The sequence below is a fragment of the Diadema setosum genome, chromosome 12, assembly GCF_964275005.1.
Source record: "Diadema setosum chromosome 12, eeDiaSeto1, whole genome shotgun sequence".
NCBI lineage: Eukaryota > Metazoa > Echinodermata > Echinoidea > Diadematoida > Diadematidae > Diadema > Diadema setosum.
Genome location: NC_092696.1, coordinates 4449049 through 4471356, shown reverse-complemented (window position 1 = coordinate 4471356; position 22308 = coordinate 4449049). Strand labels below are relative to the sequence as shown.

Below are 22308 nucleotides of genomic sequence, written 5' to 3'. Positions count from 1 at the left end.
TGTATAGATTTTGCATAATATGTTAACTCTGTGATAACCTGTATGTCATAAAACTCACAATGGAATGATGTAAACAAAATAAACAAACGTTTGTAATACCAAAAAATAAATCACATCAGGATCATAAGATTTTTTTTTGCGATAGACTGATTATCTGAAGTCGTCAAATGCATGGATTTTTCGGCAATTAGCTATTAGGAAGTAGGCTAATGCTGCATAATTAGGTTGAATCATAGAACCTGAATACCGATATGTTTCATAATAAACCCATCCCTAGAGCTTGATTTTTCAATACTGTGAAGATGACATAACTCATGGAGGTTGGTCTTATATAGGCGGAATAATATTTGAGTCCGTGGCATATCACCGTCGTGTGCCTCCACGTCTGCCTGCAGTGCACCACCACACTCCAGACGTGAGACTACCACTGACAGTCCAGACGCGAGACCAATGTAGGTATAGACGACCCGCAGATTTACGGCCTGTTCAGGAAGTCCGTACCGACTGCCCGAGTACTGTTTTGCTTCGTGGTAAGAACACTTCAAACTGTAATGACGTTACTAGTATTCCACCTTGCCAGGAAGACCATCTTTTCATGTTTGCAGTAATATTAATAAAAGTGTATTTTTTTTTTAGTTTGCATGAAAACATTTGTCATATATATATATATATATATATATATATATATGGTTGTGCATTTTCATCAGTTTTCACCCGTAACTTTCTTGCAGACGACACACATAGACACCTAGATGGTCGACATGGCGCAACAACCTCTAGTCACAGGCGGGATCTTGTTGTTCTTGGTGAATTCCTGTGGTAAGATATCTTTCCTCAAAATGTATAATCGCATTGTGTGTGTTTGTAATTAAGTATGTCATAACAGTGAATATGAACTCTCCCAACAGCATTCATATTCAAATCCAATTTTTCCAAGTTATATCCCCTTATTGAGATTGTTTGTGTTTAACACATCTGCTAGATTTTCATACAGAGGAGGAGACACATTTCTAGTGAGACCATGGAATTATTTTGTTTTCTCACCCAATGCCTTTTCTATTTCTTGTAACGTCTTTCAATAATACATCCGATAATTTCGATGTTGATGTACTTGAATAATTTCTTGGGCTCCTTTTTACAAAATATTTTATGGTCACAATTGCATTGACATTTAACATATTAAATCACTTGCAAGTCTTCTTACTTGCTCTATTTTTTTAAAAGACAGTCACAGTCATGACGATTAATTCGTAATCTTTTAATCACTTCATTTGAATTTTATTTGCAGTTGCCATATCTTTGAATGTTCCAAGTACATTGACGGCTAACCGCCGAATCACTGCGCGATGCACCGAAAACGGAGTGTATGATTCACAGACAGCGAGCTGGTTCTTGGACGGCGTCCAGATCACAAGGGGCGTGGTCACAAACAGCAATCAAGCTAGACAAGACGAAGGCTGGGGTTATCAGGGAAATACGCGATCAAGCCAACCTACAGAAACCTATCGTATAGGCTGACCGGAAAGAATACAGGATAGCTATGAAAAGTGATTTCGAAGTGTTAACTCAGACAAGACTATACTCATCTTTTGGTATACTGGTACTCCGTCTGTGCCAGGCGATAAGTTACCATGTAAACCTTTTTAGAAATGTCCGCAGACGGTGATGGATTTCTGCCTAGTAGATCTGCCATTAGCACTTGGCAGTGTGGTGCGTTTAGATGACTTCCCAGGACACAATGAAGATGATGAGATGATGAAAAATAAGCTGTGGCAATGAAAATTAAGGAAATGTGAGAACCTTCACAACTACATCTTTCAAGGATGATGTGCTTAATTTGTTAATATTGTTAAACTTTAATTCGATCTGACAATAAGCTGAACATTCTCTCACTAAAATCTAAAAGTACCATTGCCCATAAGAATCTTGACAACATACCATACATCCATATTATATGAGTGTATTATTATAAAAACATAAATGTGTAACTACAATTATAATGATATCAAAGATCAAAACCCCAACCTCTATTCATTTCAATAGTGTGCAATTTGTTCAGCTGTTGGTATAACATAATCACATTTCATAATCAAAAGTAGCATCATATTCATATACAAAATGGTATTCAATGGTCCATGGTTGGCTTCTATACATTTTCTTTAGTGCGAAGCTAGTTTACCTATTCAAATGAAGTATATGAAGGAGAGTAAGTGAAGACGTTTTACAAGGTCTCCGCAGAGAAACAACAAAGACGGAAGTAACCTTTGTGCAGTGAAACGCATTTGTGATAGAAGATCTTCCTTATTTCCATCCCTGGGGACGACAGCTGTATCATTCCCTGTTGAACAAAGGCTCTGAAATCTTATGAAACTAGTGATAAGATTTTGAAGTTGTTAAAAATAGCTGAATAAAGTACAGCATGTGTTTTCACTGTTCATTTCGATGAATTGTTAGGAAATACGTTAGGCAGAAAATACAGCCATTGAATCGGCTTCTCTATGTTTCTAGGAAAGACGGAATATACATAAAATGAAATACTCACACACCGTGAGTACCTTCATGAAGGACAAAAGGAGATAGATATTAGTTTTAACTATATTCAGTAGAGGTAGACATACTATTTACATGAACAAACGTTATTATTTATCGCATTTCGACCAACTTTTTCTGCCACGTCCCTCTGAACGGAAATGATAATTATTGACACTCAATCGTAATATAAGTGATCGTCTCATTGGTATGCATAATGGGATATCTTGCTTGTCTAAAAGATATAGCATTTTTTCAGCATTGCCATTGTAATTAAACAAATGATGCAGTTTCTTGACCGACGTCGACGGAAGTAACATTTAGGGCGCTTAATGCAAAAATCCTTCTAACTGCTTGAAATTCGAATACATCTACATGGGTCATGTAAAAGCAAAGAAGGAACAAAACTTCTAGAAACTCAAGAATATCAAACACTTTTCTCTCTTTCGTAGGAATTGCTGAGAAATAAGGATTCTGTACCCAATCAGTAACATATGTGTGTCGACCAAAAAGAAGCAAACAGCATACCGGACTTCGACCACTCTACGGCTTTCTAACATGATCTCTGAAATCACAGATTTTCGCCGATGAGGTGAAACAGCCAGCTATTTGGGATAGAGAAAGAGACAGAAAAAATCACATGCATTTGGTTTACGTTTTAGATTTACTATCATGCGCGTACGAATGAATATAAACGTCATTACAGCTGCGGAGTTTCTTCCCATCTCCCTGCAGGATAACAGCATGTTTGCGTGTTCGCATCTGAAATCCTGAAAAGAAATGGAAAAGTTTTGTGGTTTTCACCGTTTTGAGCATTCCTACGTATCTACTGGCTGCATAATGCTTATGAAAAAATAGCAGTCTACAGATGGGGTAAGATTTTAGTGGGAAATGGGAGATGTGACATTTAAAAATAGAAACCAAACATGATCCCGACGTAATTATACATCTTAAGCATTAACCAGGTGTTTTATCAGTATAACAAATTAGGAATTGATAAATGTAATAATTACAGTTGTTCCACTTGACCTATTGAAGTTGATAGAGTTATCTTATGCAGTATGCCTGTTTACGTGTTTTTGACCAGTAGCGAAGAGAGATTGGGACCCAACATGACATCCGAGACACGCACGCCAAACAAGTTACCTGGTTTCTGTGGCACAAATACCAAACTGTCTATCGGCCTCTCTACGTACTAACATCAAATACTGCAGCGACCGTTGCTATCACTACAAGACGTATTACAACATCGAAAGTGTGTTGACCTTCACCCCTTCCTCCTCTCATCATGGGAAGACTCTACAGTGCATCATTTCCGGTTCTCAACAATCAGCCATACTGAACGTAAGACGTATGTATCCAATATCATTATACAGTTTCATGAGTTAATTTGCGACAGGTTATGATATAATATATATATATATATATATATATATATATATATATATATGAAGAGTTTGTTTGCAAAAACCGATAAGTTCATTTTTGAAGATTTTGAAGTACGGTCTCTGTCATAAAGTACAAAATAATACCTTTTAATGATATATTGGTCACTGCAAATAAAGGTACATTTTTGAAGTTATGGTGAAAAGAAGCAAAACAATTCATATTATTCTCTTTATTTCTCTTGACCTTCAATCGCAAATATCTCCATTTCGCAAATATGGACTTATCGGTTTTTGCAAACAAACTCTTCATATATACATTATGAAGAACTAAGTTCTGCGAAAAAGCGCTAAATCCATTGAAACATGACGGATTTAGCCCCTTTTGGAAGCAAGCTCTCTCTCTCTCTCTCTCTCTCTCTCTCTATATATATATATATACATATATATATATATATCTATATATATATATATATGTGTGTGTGTGTGTGTGTGTGAGTGTGTTTGAGTGTGTTTTCATGTTTGTTTTGACGTATAAAGCTTTGGCACAGAAAAGACAATTCAATCAATATTTTATGTATAGTAGTATACCACCAAAACGTATTTTGATAGCTCTCGACGGGTGAACAATCAATGCATTTTGAGTCTTCAGGTGGAGAAAAAAGCTGCAAATGCACATCTCCTGCTCTTGAAGAAAAAAAAAAATCAAACAATTAGTATGTACGACCCCGATCAAATAAACGTTTTGAATGTAAATTACTTGAAAATAAAAACGGAAAGACACAATTTGGTTATTACATAATATCATTCTCAGGAAAGAATAGAAATATAAGGTTGACAGAAAAATAAATGAATTATGTAAGCGCTTGTTGAGTGAAAATGTTTATCGTCAGATCGTCAGTTTTTCTTTTCCAATGAAAATAATATATTCTACGACTGAAGAGGATGATATGTTCAAACAAAAATATGAATTTTAAATTGAATTGAATTGAATTTTTATCAATTGATTCCATTAAATTAAATTCATTTATCATTTCATTCTAAATGTTCTTCCAATAATTGTAAATGAATGTAATGTTGTTGTTTTTCCTCCAAGTATCTTTTTTTTTTCACTTGCATGAATTATAAACTGAATATTAGTAGCCTTTTTATCATAATCATGGCATGCGCAATTTTTGTCAGGTTACGCAAAACTCTCAAGCATTCTTACATGTAAGTCAATTTTCATTGAAAGAGAGATATCAAAATCTTTTCAAACATAAAGTTGAAGTTCTAAGACAACAAATGTTTTGTGGGCAATCTGATATGATTTTCTGATAACATATTAATGTTATATAATCTTGTTAAATCTTAATGATTCATTTTCTGTCCCACTGTTGAATGATTTACCTGTCTCCTTTTATTAATTATTCAAAATGCACAGGTATGTTCTTTTTGGCGTTACGTGAAATCTCATTCTCATGCAAAAAATTAATTATCCGAGAACAGGCTGTATCACAAATCTTAAAGACCATCAGCATAAAATATTTCTTACCGTAGGCAGATCTGTATGTATATATGCATAATGGTTTTACTCATGAACTGCAGGAATTGTGTGAGATTGATACAGCCGTTAAGTTGGCTCTAAAACCAGTGTTTGAGGCAACTTAACAACCTTCTCATTCCTAGCCGACATGCTGAACAGACTTGATTTTTGCTTTGGTTAATCCTAAGGCACACACTTAACATTTCATTCCTTGCAATGGACATTGATGGAGTGTATAAACGCGCTTTTATTGTGAATTACTTGAAATCTTTGCCACCAAAGTCCCGAGGAAAATAACATGGAGAAAGAAAGAAACAGCATTGGATGTTGGTAAACTCGAAAGATAGTTGGGCTCATGTGTACCAGCACGTTTCGGTCTGTCATTTTCGTTTGAAATTGTTTTTAATAGTATAAGGTATTTTGTCACAAACAAGTGTTCCGAAACCGAAAGACAGCCTAGTCACCGAATGTTATAATGTAAACGTTACCTTTCGAAAATCAAGAGAACAGAGGGTAGGAGGTAAAATTCTTCATCGCACATACACATTGCAGTTGTGAATACCTTCTGTGTCATAATGTTTTTTCTCTACCTTTCGATTTCATAAGGATGTTTGAATTTAATGATTCTGGTGTCGCTGACGCATGATTCATATCCTATACTGACTGAAGAGATAAGACATCATAGTAAATATTTTCCGTTTTAACACGACTATCAGTGTGCTTAAAAAACAACACCAACGAACAAACCCAGACTAATAAATAATGACAGATTTAATCAAGCGGGGTATAACCTGCGTTGTCTAAAATACAGATCATGGACAGTGTATTCTTTTTTTTTATACAACACCATCTCAACCGCACGGGTACACGAAACACATTAAATTTACTTAGGCTATACATCCAAAGTGGGTAACTAGTGGAGTTCTTGAAAGAAAGAATATTTGTAATCATTTGTAAAATTTCACGTGAACATTTACTTGCAGATGGCCCTGCAGATGACGTAATAACGATCAAGACACGTGATCAGGGATCTTCCTTGGATATTGAATGTCACGTGAGTCCACAGGACCAACCACATCCTGCTATCAATTCATACGTCATCAAAGCTGATGGCGTCACACTCTCCCAGTCATCTTCTCCTACTACTCGCCTTTCTCCACGGCCTCGTTGGTGTATCGAACTGTCGTGTGAAGGAAGGAACGCCGTGGGAATGACATCTAGTGTAGCTATCTATTGCCCACGAGGTATTTTCCTCTCACCTCCCTGGACACACAAACAAGCTGAAAGAAACGTATCAATCACTTAAATCTTTTATGTACCTTGACTACAGTTATTGTGGTACGGTATAACAATTTCCACAGCATTCCAATGATGTTTTCTTTATTAACAAAAAAGTGAAGACGAAGAAAACAAGTGCTTCACTTGATGAGACTATAGATTTGAAATCCATCACATCGGCACTGAATAACGTGTGTTGTTTAGTAAAGCTTCTCAATGTGACTGTAAAATCATTATGTTCCGGTGTTCTCTGTTTCTCTTCACAGCGCCTCCAACGAATGATGCTCTAGAGGTTGAGTTCGAAGAGTCGGGTGATCTCAGGGAGGTCGGAGGTAGTGTTGACCTCACTATATCCTGTACGATAGCGTCTCATAGCCAACCTTTCCCGCCTATCAGCAGTTACATCATCAAGAGAGATCGTCAAACCGTGTCGACGTCCAACTCGATCACCCTATCTCCTCGACCAGAAAGGTGCACGAATATCACGTGCATTGGCCAAAATGTCAACGGAGCTGGTTCCTCTGTGAGAACATACTGTCCCAAAAGTAAGCCTACACGAGATTTAGCGTAACATGAGTTAACAACATTCTTGTCAATTGAGATGCTTGGGATTAAAGGAGACCTCTGGATGATTTTCAGACTTTTACATATGAACACGTATCTATTGCTAATACTGGTTACAGACTGAGTTTCAAGTTTCAGAATTTAAAGTGACTGGGATTAGGAATGAAAATGTCAAAATTTATAAGAAATCACAATGAACAAAGACGATGACATGGCAGCCTCACCACAAGAATGTATGAGTAGGAGCTCGAGGAAGCAGAACAAAAAAAGAAAGCATACCTACATTCTACGCAGGTGAACTTTTAACTCGTGGTATTGAAATGGTACTACCATTACATCGCTATATTTCCGAATGTGTGCAAATCCCATGCCATCATCCCTGTTTAGTGTAAATTGATTTAGATTTTTGGAATATTGATTTCTTTTCTCACAGAATTAAATCCACAAATGTATACAAGGAGCTGTTGATTTACGTATTCTATGGTGTAAAAGTATGAAAATCATGTGGAATACCCCTTTAAACCTTTTAACAGAGACAGAGCGAATAGAATATGAGATATTTAGTATCATGACTTAAAAAAATATATATTATGTCTTTTTATGTAATGCCAATGGAATGTCAATGGAATGGTTTACTCGTCCTTTATCTGATTCTGGTTTAATTCAAGATATCCAAAGTTAAGCCGTGTGCGATCAAAATCTTAATATCTAATATTCAATAATAATATTCAGGGCTCCATGGAAGACCACTATTTGTGACCCTGCACCTCAAAACAAACAAAAAGTCGCCAGACATGAATTTGAAGTTAAGACCATATTCTTAAAGAGCAGACTTTAAGCTTTAAAATGATGTATAACTCAAATCAAATGGACTCTCCTAACCTATCGAAATACTGGAAAGAAAGCACAAACTCACGAAAAGTGTGAACTGAGAAAAGAGGCTCTGAAGTACAGTGTCTATTCAAGCGCTTAATCTTTACCAAACCGCACTGGCTGTGCGATGAATGGGACAAAAAACAGGAAGTAAACCACCAGAGTAACAACAATGAAGGGATTATTATATTAAACTGAAATTTAGCATGCCTCATTAACACATTCTGTCCATAATTAATGCCAACTTTCAAAGAAGTAGCACTATCCTTTCAAAAGTTATTAGAGTTGAAAGTGAAGAGTGTGGACAAGGTTTTTCAGAAATGAAAAAGGGATTCTAAAGACACACCTAATCACACTATTCTACCAAAAAATGTTCGAGATAGACTGCTAAAAAACAAACACTTTCCTGCCTCTTTTATGATTTCAAATTTTAGCATAATGTAAAAGAAGACCCGCTCTTTCAGAAAATATGAAAAAGTCAAGTTCGGCTAGGTTGACCCATTTCACTTATTTTCAGTCCTCACGCAAAATCAGTGTGTGCGACTTTATGTTCGTTTTGAGGAGCACGGTCACATTTATTGGTGAATGGACTACCCTGACAAAAGATTAGAAATAAATATCTTGGGTTCATTTCAGTCAGTTGCATTGTATTGGTGTGTCAAAAAATTGTTCTATTTGTATTGTATAATTAGCATGGCATGTTCTCAAGTTAAAGAACCTCAAAAGAATTCGTGCTGGATAGAGTGCATATGGATATTAATTTTGTACACATTCATAATGACATGTAGATGGATAACTAATCATCGTGTGATGCCGTCAGGTATTCTAGTTTCATATTGTGTGACTAAGGCTTAGTAGGTGTCACGTGATGTTAGTGCTTAGTTTCGAACATGTGTAGCCATTACGCTTTCATGTGTTTATGTGGATAAAAGTACATGTTTGACAATAAGTTATTTATCAAAAAGTAAAGACGAGGGATAACAAAGACCAATCTGATCCCTTATCTTAGACGTAATGACAGAAATTGGTTGTCAGAACTTTGCTCTCCCTCTTCTTATTTGGTGTTGATCATTGAATGTTTTATTTTCCATTGTCTTTAAATCTTTAGATCTCACTTGATTTTTTAAAAGATTCTATTTGTTTTGTTGTGATGTGTTGTTCGCTCTCCTTGAAGTTGCTGACTCCCATGAGTCATTTCTAACACTTTACATGATTCGTTGACAGATCCACCACGTGCTCAAATCATTAACATAGAGTTCGACGAGCGTTTGGATGAGAGCGATCGAAGTATCGTCACCATTTCTTGTCACGTGAAAGACGTTGATCAACCCTACCCGGTTCTCGAGAGGTATGAGATCAAGGTCGGAAGAGCGACAGTGTCAAACTCGAGCTCGTCATCGTTCGTACTATCACCACGCCCTCCAAGTTGTACTGACGTCACGTGCACTGGAATAAATGAACTTGGATCGACATTCACTGTTCAAGAATTTTGTCCTACAGGTAACTATAATCGATAAGCCCCCTCTGTTCTGTTCATGTTTGAGTGCGTTTTAATGTGTGTTTGTGTGTTTGTGTGTGTGTCTTTTTTTTTGTTGTTGTTCTGTTTGTGTAGACATCCACCTTAAGGCAGGAGGACGATTGGAGTATGGACGCCTTACTTGTGACCAATAACATAAAACAGAAATATAATGGACCAGAATTGATGAATATGATATGCGGAAGAATATCGTCACCATCCATGTACAGCAAAATATTACCAGCAATGTGTGTTATATTTCGTGACAACAGTTTTTTTTTTTCACTTTTGACACCTGAGATAACCTTTTGAGTATGTCATAACGATGGATCATTTGGGTTTACAGCCCAGGACAATAGTCTTTTGTTCTCACGGTATGTTTTGAACAAAGTCGGAATTATTGTTGACCTTGGGGAACGAAAGGTACCTAACTGTCGAAACGTTTGTACGGGTTCACCGACTTCACTTGCCACTTGTGTACCTGTAGAGACTTCAGGGGTCTCTGGTAAATGTATCACTTGTAATTAAAGTAATATGGAACTAAGTAAAGAAACAGATCACTCAGAAATGACAGGTCTGATCGTGGGTATTGAATAGTCGAGTAAACAATTTATAGAACAATAAAAGGAGAATGCAAATTCATAATTTTGTCCTTGTATAGTGTATATCTGCTTCTTTCCTGTCCTTGTTTTCGTATTTTATGAATACACAATAAAGTAACGACTATAAATAAAGACGCAATTATTTTCGTGTTTGTTTTATGATGTTCAATTTAGATCCTCCCGCCGACAATATCATAGATCTGCAGATTGAAGAGCAGAATGCCGGGCGTGATCTGTTGATCACGTGTCACATTGAACCACATGACCAACCAACTTTTCCAATCGACTCGTATCTGATCTCTGTTGACGGTGAGACGATCTCATCATCGAATGTTCAATCTGCCATTGTAGAATCTCGTCCTAAGAGGTGTATGAACATTGAGTGCCGAGGAAGGAACAGGTATGGATCGGCACACGCAACGGATCTGTACTGTTTCAGAGGTAAATTGAAACTTCATCCCTGTCTTCTTTCAACTACCTCATTAAATGTCTGGCATTCCCTTGATTTGCATGATTGTTTGTATTTATTTCGGGTTCTTGTAATATTCATACTGCACAAACTGCAAACAGCTTAACGTCACTAGGGCGACAACACCTGGTGTCTACAAATCGTTAAAATGTTAATGTTCAGGAGAACAGAAAAAGACAAACAAAAATGGCAGCCAAAGCACTTTATCAAGAATTGGAGAGTCTTTCCTTTGACATTCCGTGGGGGCTTCATGTTTGGGATAAGACACATTGAGACTTCGGCTAGGACATCTCGTAACTGATTATCTGACCATTAATCCAAAACGGTAATATTCACCAAAATTTCAGACACAATCGAGGTCTTGTCGCCCCAGCGACGATAGGCAAATTTGTACTTCGGTTACCCTGACATGTGTCCCGCTTTAACATGTCTAAAGGCCTAACTTATAACTACTATATTATGTTTTACGTAGGTCTCCTGTTTTATTAGTATAGAGTTAACTGGACATATTCTCACGGTAAAAGGGGCATAGTTTTAGTGTGACGTGTGATACCTTTTTTTTTTGTCTCAGGACTGAACATATCTATGTGATATTCTACAGACTTGAAGTGTGATTGATTGTGTGGTCAAGTCGTTTTATATGTATAAACGTTCTTGTATCTTTCACTCGTTATTGTTTTAACAGAAGCTTCGATAGAAAAGCTTGATAACTGTTACGTTGTTCTTCCTCATGGTTGTTCCTCATCCTTTATCTGTACTGAATTACAGATGACATAATCGATGTTCAGTTCAACGAGCGTGTGGGAGAGAACAACGGAAAAATCTACACAGTGGTCTGTTATATCGACGAGGAGTACCAGCCGACACCAGGTATCCATACCTTCCTCATCACAGCCGATAACGTCACTCTCTCATCCTCCCGCTCGCCGTCAACTACTTTCACTCCTCGGGTCGACGGGGGCACCGAAGTCTCCTGTACGGGATGGAACGATTTTAGCTCCACCACTGCAACCAAGACCTTCCACCCATCAGGTAAGCTTTGCAAACGCCGTGAAGGCACATCTATTAAAAGAAGAAATGAAAGATATCAAAAGCTATCTTTTCTATTCTGATTCACGAGCTGCAGGTTTGCGTCTCCCCTCCCCCTCCCCCCTTTTTTTTTTTGGGGGGGGGGGGGGGGTTAACGTTTTACTTTATAACTGCACAATTTTTTTTTGTGAAACTGCTACCATCTTTTATGCTAAAGCCATTATCTCCCCACAAGAACGAAACGAAACGAAGCGAAACAAAACAAAACTAAAACACACATTTCTTTACTGGCACGATGCAGTTCAAGAAGAGACATTAAATTATCATTACCCGTACTCTCCAAAACTTAAATGGAAAAAGGAAGTGGCGGAATTTTTGCTCTTTTTTTTCTTTTGGGGTGCGCGCGGCATGAAGTAAGGCTTTAAAAAAATATATCAATGATTATATATTTTCACCGTTGGTGAAGCAACACATCAGAAAGAAAATTAAGGTGAAAAGCATGTAATGTGTGACAAATTAAATTAAAAAGAATAACATTGGAAAGACGAACGAAATGAGCACTAACAAAATGTCAAAGTGTTTTGTTTTTAATAAATCTCCCTTTTTTTCTGTCCAGTTGTGTCCTTTTTCGTCGTGTTTCACTGTGTACAACATTTATTCAATATTTCATGACTTTTAAAGTAGAAAGAAATTAACAACAAGAATTTCATAGAGTTCGGCTATTCTAATCGTCAGTCTGTATGTGTGTGTTTTTACAATCAATCAATTTAATGGAGGTCCTTTGTTTCTTATTGTCAGTCAATGTCTGTTACTTCTAGTCAGCTCATTTAACATTGTCAAACATGGTTGTTGTTGTGTTTTAAAGTAAGAAGAGAGGGGAAAATGGGGCCGCATAAAATAACAACCCCCCCCCCCCCCCGACAATACTGACATAAACATAATAAATCTTAAAATATCAAACAAAAACATGTGATATACCGGAATGATGTCTCCACAAGGGAGCTAATATCGGACACTGTTGGAAGTCTTCGCAAGGGAACTCAGAAAGGGAGCTAATAAAGTCTCATAAAGACTCATAGGCCCGGATCTACGTAGGTGGTACAATTAAAAAAACATGGTTGAAACCATCGACAATTTGTGTGGACCGCCAAGTGTCGCATGGCCTTTTTCTTTACGAAATCAGGCATTTTGTTGAAGAAAAAAAAATGATTCTTCGTTAACAGAATTATCATTTTGTCGATAATATTTTGTCATTTCGTTACAAAATTATCATTTCGTTGATGAAATGACTGATTTTGTAACGAAATAGGACATTGAACACTTGGCGCTCCATATAAATTTTCCAAAGTTTAAACCACGGTTTCAATTGTACCTCCTTCGTGAATTCGAGCCATAAAGTCTTCTCAAACATTGCAATATGACCTTCCATGTGGTTGGTCATGCTAAGTGGCCTCGTGAGCATCTTATTTAATCGTATTCTGTTAACTCTCAAATCAGCGGAAATAATAGCAGAATTTCAGCATCAAGGAGCTCTTCATCGATTGTCGACAACGTATGTTCTCCTGGTGGTCATGTTCCTCCTTTCCGTTATCATCTTCGTCGCTTTCGTCAACAGAAGAAGGACATTTCTGCCCACGGAGGAGGTATTTAAAAGGCGATAAGATTACAATGCGAAGAAAATATAAGCACATTAAAAACAAACAAAAAGAAAAAAAAACCGTTGTTAGCCGTTCCTTTGTGTGTATTTTTTTTTTTTGGCAACAATGATGGCTTTATTAGCTTTACATCCTGAAGAGGGGATGAGAACCTTAATTCCTTAGATATGTATTTATATAATTAAAGTGCTTATACCTTTTCCTTGTTTGAGGTTCTTTTCTTACCTTATGTATTTCACTCATATCATATGATTCCTGGATAATGTCAACCCCAATGAAATACATGATCTTAGCCGACAGGCAAATGCGGTCTAGGACCGTGATCTATGTGCTCATTCGAAATAATCAAATGACAGGAAACTATCAATGTTTTTGAAACTATTTTCAAATTTGAATGTATTTGTTTCTTTTTTTTTTCAGAAAAAAATAGCAATTGCAAGACAAAGTAGCACCTTCCATTGTATCTAATTCATTCAGAGTATCGGTTTGTTAGCATAACTACAGTGAGTGTGGGTGACCTTGAAAGAAATTATTGTGTGATAGAAAGAAGAGCCAAGGGCATACACTTTTACAACTGAAACAAGCCTTACCTATTGGTAGTGTGTCCAAAAAAAAATGCCATTTCACAGGTACAGGAGATCTAGTCTTTGTGTACTGGTTCAGTCACGTCATGCACATGTATTCGAGATTTATCCTGATCACTAATCCTATTCATTTTTTTTATCACTCTCTGCAGGTAGAACGTTTCGACGAATAAACGAACTCCTCTGGATTTCATGGTATCTCCATTTCCATTCGAAATAGACGTCTGATTTTCACCTTGCATATCTACAGATGCGACGACAGAAATAAGAGACAGATTTGATCATGTTGAAATAGACTATGGCAATCGTGTGTAACTACAGTTTCGTGATATTCCAGTGTATGGAGTTTCTAGGTTTTTATTGCTGGAAGTACAGTAAACCTCGGATAAGTCGACGTCGAGTGAGTCGAAAATCACTTAACTCGAAGCAAAGTAAAAGTCCCGATTTTTCCCTATGTATTTTCTCTAAGAAATATTTGGATAAGCCGAAGTACGAGAGTCGAATTTCGGCTGTGTCGAAGTAAAACATGCAGTCCCTTTTGTACAAAATACACGTAGTTTACATCACTTGAGCCGAAGAAGATTTGTCTGGCATTCTCATTACGTTTAGAGGAGAACAAAAAAAATCGGCATGTCGCAGAACCCCGTCCCTGGCCTGCTGCAGGTAAGCATGCACACTCACCGTACCGCTCTGCACGCATGTCGAATACGTACACATGTATACATGTATACACACAGCACATCGATCCATATACTTTATCCATACACACAGCACATCCATACTTTATCCATGTCAAGCCAGAACTCCTTGGTCAACCAATCGCTGCTTTAATATTTTAGTGACAGGCCAAGTGGGCGGAGCTTGTTTGTGCGTGCCCGGCTGGCTGTATAGTTTTGTTCAGTGGAGGTGGGATGGGCCTGGGAGAGTGTTTGTCTCAGGGTAGGTTGACAGAGATGGCTACTTACGTTGCACCATAGACATAGCACATGCACATTGCCACATTAGCGCAGACATTCTCAGAACTACGTTTAACTACTAGTATTGATACAAATTCCATGTTCAATTTAGAACAAAATAAGAACATTATCTTCAAGAACAGACAAATTTGAATGCAAACTCACATACGCACACACGCACGCACACACAAACACACACACACACACACATGCATGCAAATGTACTATAATACATGTACATAACTGTGAGTCGGAAAAAATTCGACTCTCGCGAGAGTCGAATTTCACTTAAGTCGACGCATTTTTGCCAGTCCCGAGAGCTTCGACTCATGCGAGGTTTACTGTACGTAGTATCCACGAGAGTGGACTTTGCACGATATCTGATATTTAACCAAGTTTAGTCTTTCATTGTACTCAGAATGTCCAGTCATTAACGATAATAGCAAGGCTATCGCATTTAGTATGCTCAGCAATTAAGGGGGTTATAGAATCACACATCTATTTTGATGAAAACTGTTCTGACCCATTTTAACTGGTATTATATACTGGAAGTAACACAGAAAATTAATTCAGCGGATCGCGTCTGACAGTCTGTCATTATTTTGATACCAGAAAAGATATGCAAAGCAATGATATGATGGGTTTACGCTGCTATTTTTTTTTTCTTTCTCCTCTGGTCTTGTTGCAGGACAATAAGAGAACTGTATTTGGAATCAAAATTTCAAATCACTGAGTACTTCTAATGATGTGTAATCTAGTATGTTTATGTCAGCTGTACTACACTTATAGACCTATTTTTGGATGAGCAAGTCTTAATTGTACAAAAGGATACTGCGAAAGGTCACTGTCATTGCCTTTAAAAGTTTAAACGCGATATTCCCTGTTTCACGGCTTTTCTCAGAGTCATTTTGCCATTCTACTGTTTTAGAATTAAAGGGAAGTGTTCATCTTCATAGAATATTAATGTAAAAATCGTATATCTGTTATGGTACATATGCAATATATATTTCGTTACAATCAGTATAGGAACAAAATATGAACGAATCCAACTGAACTCACATTTTATTATGTTGAAACAATGTTGAAACAATATTGAAACAATGACAGCATTGCTGTTATTATCTGTAAAGCGCAGAACCAATGTGATTAATCCTGATAAGCTTAGCCAACCGTGAGCAGTGAAATGGGGGAGATGTGGTTTAAATCTTAACTTAATTGATGTTACATTTGGGGATTTGTAATTCTAATGGAAGGTCTCCATAGACAAATCTTTGTATTCTTCTTATGCTATTTTTTATCTGTACCTGTTGGGACTGGTAGTAAAAAAAAAATAGCATCTGTAACAAGTGAGAATATTATGAAATTTGATCAATTAGGAATGAATTCAAGGTATTGTTTGCTTTCAATGGAAAATCTTATTTATTCTCGAATACATTGTATGTCAATAATGTTTATCGGAATATTATCAAACGTTGAAGCAAGTAACGATTATACTACTTGGTATATACACTGCTTGAACACTGACCTGATTGCTACGCCCTGACTTGCAATGCACTGACTTTATATTCATGTCAAGGAAATAAAGCGTTTATTTTCAGTCGAAAGCATTTTAAAAAAGTTTACAATGAGTGAATATTCTAAAGGTATGATTAAATCAAGTATTAAATAATCACCCTTATCAAAAAAAAATTAATTAAGAGTGAAAGAGAACAAAAAAAAACAAGAGGTTGAGAGAGCAGTTAGCGAAAAAAATGAAATGATGTGATTACGAAATTAAACGAAAAATATGTGACATGATCGACAAATACACCAAAGATTTCTCACTTACAGAATACGCCATTTGTTGCATATTTGCATATTTAAAGAATGAACAACAAAAAAGAAAGAATGTTGGTGAGAGAGAAAGAAGGAATGGTATGATCGAGATAGGGAGAGGGAAAAGAAGAATGAAATGAAGACTACACAAGAGGTAAACGTTTTGAAGTGAATCACTAGTTGGTGTTGGGAGGTTGACCTCAAAGTCTCGATGTGTTTTTGATAAGTGATATTGGACTCGGTATTAGATGTCGTCTGGTAAACCGAACTCTACACCTGGCTACACAAATCTGAGGCTTGCAGCAAAATTCAAATCATTACATTTTGAAGAAGGGATGAAATTTGTGGCATTTTAATCCGTCTTCCTCGTGATATTAAAGCAGTCATGACTACATCAAAATTAATGGTACTCTGAATCTCATGTAAATGTAAGAAATTAGACTTAAAGACTTAATCAGATAACCTTTCTTGTAGTAAACAACAATAACTACATACACACACAAACACACACGCAAACACTAACACTAACACAAACACAATCAGAAATTAACGAAAAATTAATAAATCTGCATTATTGGAAGGTCGAGTAGAATACAATGATGACGGATCAAATAGATAATTATGTCCATTCAGGAAGCATGATGTATATGGCGGATTGAGCAGACCCTATTGCCTATTAATAGAGTGATGTCAGAACATTTACAAAGAATAACACTGTCAGTTTCCAATCATTTTTGCTCCTGGCTGTACAAATTTACATGCATTATTTCTGTCACCGACGAAAGTGAGACCTATGTTTATATATCATTTTACTGTGGAAAGACGAACTGAATTTGAAAGTAAATATGAACTTGAACACATGCATTGCACGTCCGTATTCTTTCAGGGAAACAATGAGCGTCACATGATGACAGTTCAGCAATCATCAAAACCTTGATGTTCACTATTGTACTAATATAAAATTTCCGAACATATCTTTCAAATCCATTCTATTTACAGATTTTCCTCAGACAGATGTAATATCGATCAAGGTTCACGATCAATCGGACCCTGACGACGAGCCTGGAGTTATCATTGAGTGTCACGTGACTCCTTCTGACCAACCATATCCACCCATCACAGTATATGAGATAACCGTTGATGGCGTTGAACTGCCTAGATCATCTTCACCTCAATCTCGCCTTTCTTCCCTTCCCCGCTGGTGTGTGGACGTGTCGTGTAAAGGAAGCAACGGATTGGGAAATACAACGACAATGTCCATCTATTGTCCAAAACGTAACCATTCTGATCTATTTCAGCTACTGTCTATATTCAAAATGAATAAACATGTCACATGAGATTGTGTGTTTTTCTGTCTGTGTTTGTTTGTGTGTGTGTTTGTGTGTGTGTGTGTGTGTGTGTGTGTGTGTGCGTGTGTGTGTGCTAGCGTGTTTAGCATGTCTAGTATAGGGTCCTTTTGAATCATGCCCCGTCCATTCAATAAACGGAGATTGGCGAGTGTATAGTGTGGATCTTCCCTCAGGCATACGAATCCCAGGTTGGCTTTGCTTGTAAAACTTTTGTCAGGAATGCCGAGGAATTTAATGTTGACAATGATATATTGCTCGAGCGCTTTTAATAGTTGGTATTTGCCATAACAGTATGATTAGATTATGTTACCTTAACCTCTACATGATTCATTATAAACATGTTCAGATGCACCGGCATCAGACGCCCTGTCAATCAGACTCCAGGAACAACAGGACGCCAACCATCCTGAAGGAAACCTTTTGGTCTCGTGTCAAGTGGAACCACGTGATCAGCCTTACCCTCCCATCACTACATTCATCATAAAGGTAGACCGGGAGATAGTTTCGTCGTCAGAGGTCCCTTCCTTTATCATAGAACCTCGTCCAGACAAGTGTACTCACGTGACTTGCCTCGGTCAAAATGGAGTTGGCTCTACATCTGCTGAAAAGACCTACTGTCCCACAGGCGATGGTACGAAATAAACCAGCCTTGTATTATTTTGTTAGCGTAAGAGTCAAATATGAAGGGGAAGTTAAACACATGAACAAATGCAGTAAAAAGTAAACAACACTATCTTCACCATGGTCTACTACTGCGAGTGTTATATAACGTGAGATATGCAAAATGTACGAGGCGGTCAGTGATATCTATGTAAGCTAGTCTTGTATACTGTGATATGACCGTGCATCACAAAGCCAACAAAAAAAGTCGCGCGCACTGTTTTTGTGTTTGGACGGAAACTAGGTGAAATGAGTCAACCCAGCTTATCGTAATTTTTCATTTTTTTTGTGAAAGAGCAAGTCTTATGTTACATTTTATCAAAGTTTTAGGTCATTAAAAACACGGTGTTTTAGCAGTATTCCTCTAGAACACTTTTTTTTTGTAGAATAGTGTGATTGGGTGTTTCTAGAGTCCTCTTTTCTTTCAAAAAAAAACAAAAACAAAAACAAAAACAAAATTGTCCATTCGCTTCATTCCTATAATTTTTGAAAAGATGATGCCATTATACTGCTTTGAAAGTTGACATTAATCTTTTACAGAATGTGTTATCAAAGCATGCTCAATTTCAGCTTAATATGATAATGTCTCCATTGTTGATGCTCCTGTGGTAAACATCCTGTTATTTTCTTTTGTAAAGACCTAGTCCTTGAATATACACTGTACTTCAGCGCCTCTTCTCTGAGTTCACACTTGTGTGCTCCCCCCCCCCATATTAGGATAGGTTCAATAAGAGAGTTTATTTTTTTAGTTAAACATCATCTTATTAAAGGCTGCTCTCCACGGATCTGCTCTTAGCTAAAAATCCATGTCTGACGACAATTAGCTGGTTTGTGTCGCAGGGTCGCATATTTCTTGCTATGATCAAGGCAGGTGGCAACCTGCAAATTTCCCATAAATTTGGCAAATATAAGTTGCCTTTACAATATTTTCCAATCTTGTCGGTTTGAACAGATCAATTTCGCTTCACATACATAAAAAACAGGAACAAGAAGCAGCAGAATTCGAAAGGAGGTGTACGATTGCGTAACGGGACAAGGGCCTATAAAGATGATAGATATAAAGACATTTGTACAGCATCCATGCATCAGATCTATATCTGCGCATAATAGTTGTTCTTCATGGAATTATCCCAGTCATGAGGTCAGTCAGAAGAGTGAAGACAAAACGTCTCATAGAAGTTTATATCTCCAAAGTGTGTGCAACTACCAATGCTCCCCAAGTTGAAGTGACTTTTTCGTAAAATGCCATGCGAAGAATTATTCAAAGTCATCAGAACTATGAACCCTATACTGAGATTTATGTTGTTGAAGTTAAATTTTATTTTCTATTGTCTTGATTTTATATTACAGACAGCGTAATTGAAATCAAAGTCTCCGAGGTGTTGGGAGGCGATGAGGTCATGTTCTCAGTATCGTGTCACGTGCCCAGAGAGTACCAACCACAGGCAGGCTTCCACTCATTCGCCATCACCGTGAATAATGTCACGTGGTCCACTCATGGCTCCACACCGATCACTTTCAAACCATTACTCAATAGCTGCAGCACTATCACGTGTGAGGTCATAAATGCCTATGGCTTGAATGCAGCCTCGAAGACGCTTTGTCCTACAGGTAAGAGACCAGATACCACACAGGGTCAACGTGTTTTCACTTTGCTGTGTATGATACAAATTTGTATTTGTTTCGGCGAGTAAATCTTTTGTGTCATCCTGTAACTGTTAAGGGTCCCATATCGTACAAGCTTTACTTTTTTTAAATAGTGGGACCCTCCATTTCCATCCCCATCCTTAGTAAACTTGTATCATACGCTTTATGTACAAGTGTATTTATATTAACAGAGATATAATTGCGTGTTTTGTTTTTCTTCATCTGCTACTTATTTATATATATATATATATACTTTGTTTAATCACATTCTGCAATTATTACAAATATCCTGTACATATGCATTATATATAATTTCTTTCTTTATTTGAAGGAAGTGAAAACAAATTTGAATCTTTAATCTTGAAACTGCCTAGTTTGTTCTTCAGAGGTGCGTTTTGCCGTTCTAATGAATATTCCAAATTTGAATCTTTAATCTTGAAACTGCCTAGTTTGTTCTTCAGAGGTGCGTTTTGCCGTTCTGATGAATATTCCATTTCCCTCGTTCGTTTAGTTTGGTTTGGTTTCGTTGCGTTTTATTATTTTTTTCCCGCACTCCGTCTCTTTTCTGGCCAGTCCCACAATTTCAGTTAGCACAAACATCCGACTACGGTCGCTCCTACACAGCGGAAGTTGAAAAGCAACGATGTTATCTGTATGTGTGCCTTTCAATTGATACAGAGCATTTTCGGGTCCACATACAGGTGAAATGCAAACTGCCATTGCTGAAATATTTTTTTCAAGACTTCTCTTGGAAATGTTGAGAGTCAAATTGTATATAAAGTTATATTGGGAGTTTGTGCTTATCATTATAGAAAATATTGACTGTGCAATTCAATGAACACCAGCCTGTTTTGTCTCTCATTAGATAACTCATGTCCAGAGATGCAAACTATAGAGGGAGTTTTGCATCAGGAATCCACCACTGCAGCGTTGTTGACGATCACATTCGTCCTATCAGTGGCGGTGTGTGCTGCTGCAGTCGTCAGGCGAAAACAACTTTCCCCTCCCATTGAGGTAAAGATATTATGCATATAGGTTTGTCGATGGATTTTGGCGTTGCATGTGATAGTCATTTCTATTGGGAAGGCATTCAAACTCTGCTTGCTATGAGTCATTGAATAATATATTTCTGATGTTTAAGATAAATCTGTCATAATTTCATTCCATCTGACCTAAATGAATAAATTAGCCTCTCCTTTTTTGAACTTGACATACCTGACCGGCGAAACTTAATGTCTGTGTATTGCATTATGCATGTGCAAGAAATACATCCATCAAAAACGTCAGAGTCAGAGTTAACAAATTCAATTAATTTTTTCTCTCTCTCTTTCTCTCTCTCTCTCTCTCTCTCTCTCTCTCTCTTTCTCTCTATCTACAGCTATCAATCGAAGATTATTAGCCTGCATAATGAAAGGTAAGACATTAATGAAGACGTATAACGTTAATCACCCATTAATTTGTTACAATGACACAAATATGCCAATGATGATGGTAGCACGTTAACTTCACATTGTTTTCCTTATCAATTTTCTCTTTCTCTGCTTTTTCCCAGCCAGGCGGCGGTACGTGAAGATTCAGCCCTTTTCAGACCTGACGACATAGTTAAGAATTCCTCACCTCTCAATTATCTGAGACTATGCAGTAGTTTGTCACGGTGGAATACAGTGAGGGCGAAATCCAATGGCGTCATCAAATGAAACTATAAATCCGTCGCGCTTTGCACCGTTGATTTCTCGGTCGTTTCGAATAAACGTGTGATGTAGAATGTGAATGGAAGCCATGTAGGACTGCTTCTCAAAAGTTGGTGAAGATTGGATTTAACAGAGCGAGTGTGGACTTGCTCACTACAGAAGAAACCTGATAGACACCGCT

At 37.3% G+C, this 22308-nt stretch overlaps 2 protein-coding genes across 2 annotated transcripts; both read left to right on the top strand.

Annotated features, from left to right (window-relative positions):
• Window positions 1–761: 761 nt before the first annotated feature.
• On the top strand, window positions 762–14182 carry LOC140236306 (uncharacterized). Its single transcript, XM_072316259.1, has 7 exons — window positions 762–819; window positions 6984–7262; window positions 9379–9654; window positions 10447–10713; window positions 11510–11773; window positions 13268–13413; window positions 14162–14182. The coding sequence occupies exons 1-7, from the start codon at window positions 762–764 to the stop codon at window positions 14180–14182; spliced, it is 1311 nt and encodes a 436-aa protein (XP_072172360.1).
• A 2846-nt stretch (window positions 14183–17028) lies between these two features.
• Window positions 17029–22006, top strand: LOC140236305 (uncharacterized). Its single transcript, XM_072316258.1, has 6 exons — window positions 17029–17038; window positions 17780–18055; window positions 18476–18760; window positions 20140–20400; window positions 21302–21450; window positions 21989–22006. Exons 1-6 carry the CDS (start codon window positions 17029–17031, stop codon window positions 22004–22006), a joined length of 999 nt encoding a protein of 332 aa, XP_072172359.1.
• The last annotated feature ends 302 nt before the right edge of the window (window positions 22007–22308 follow it).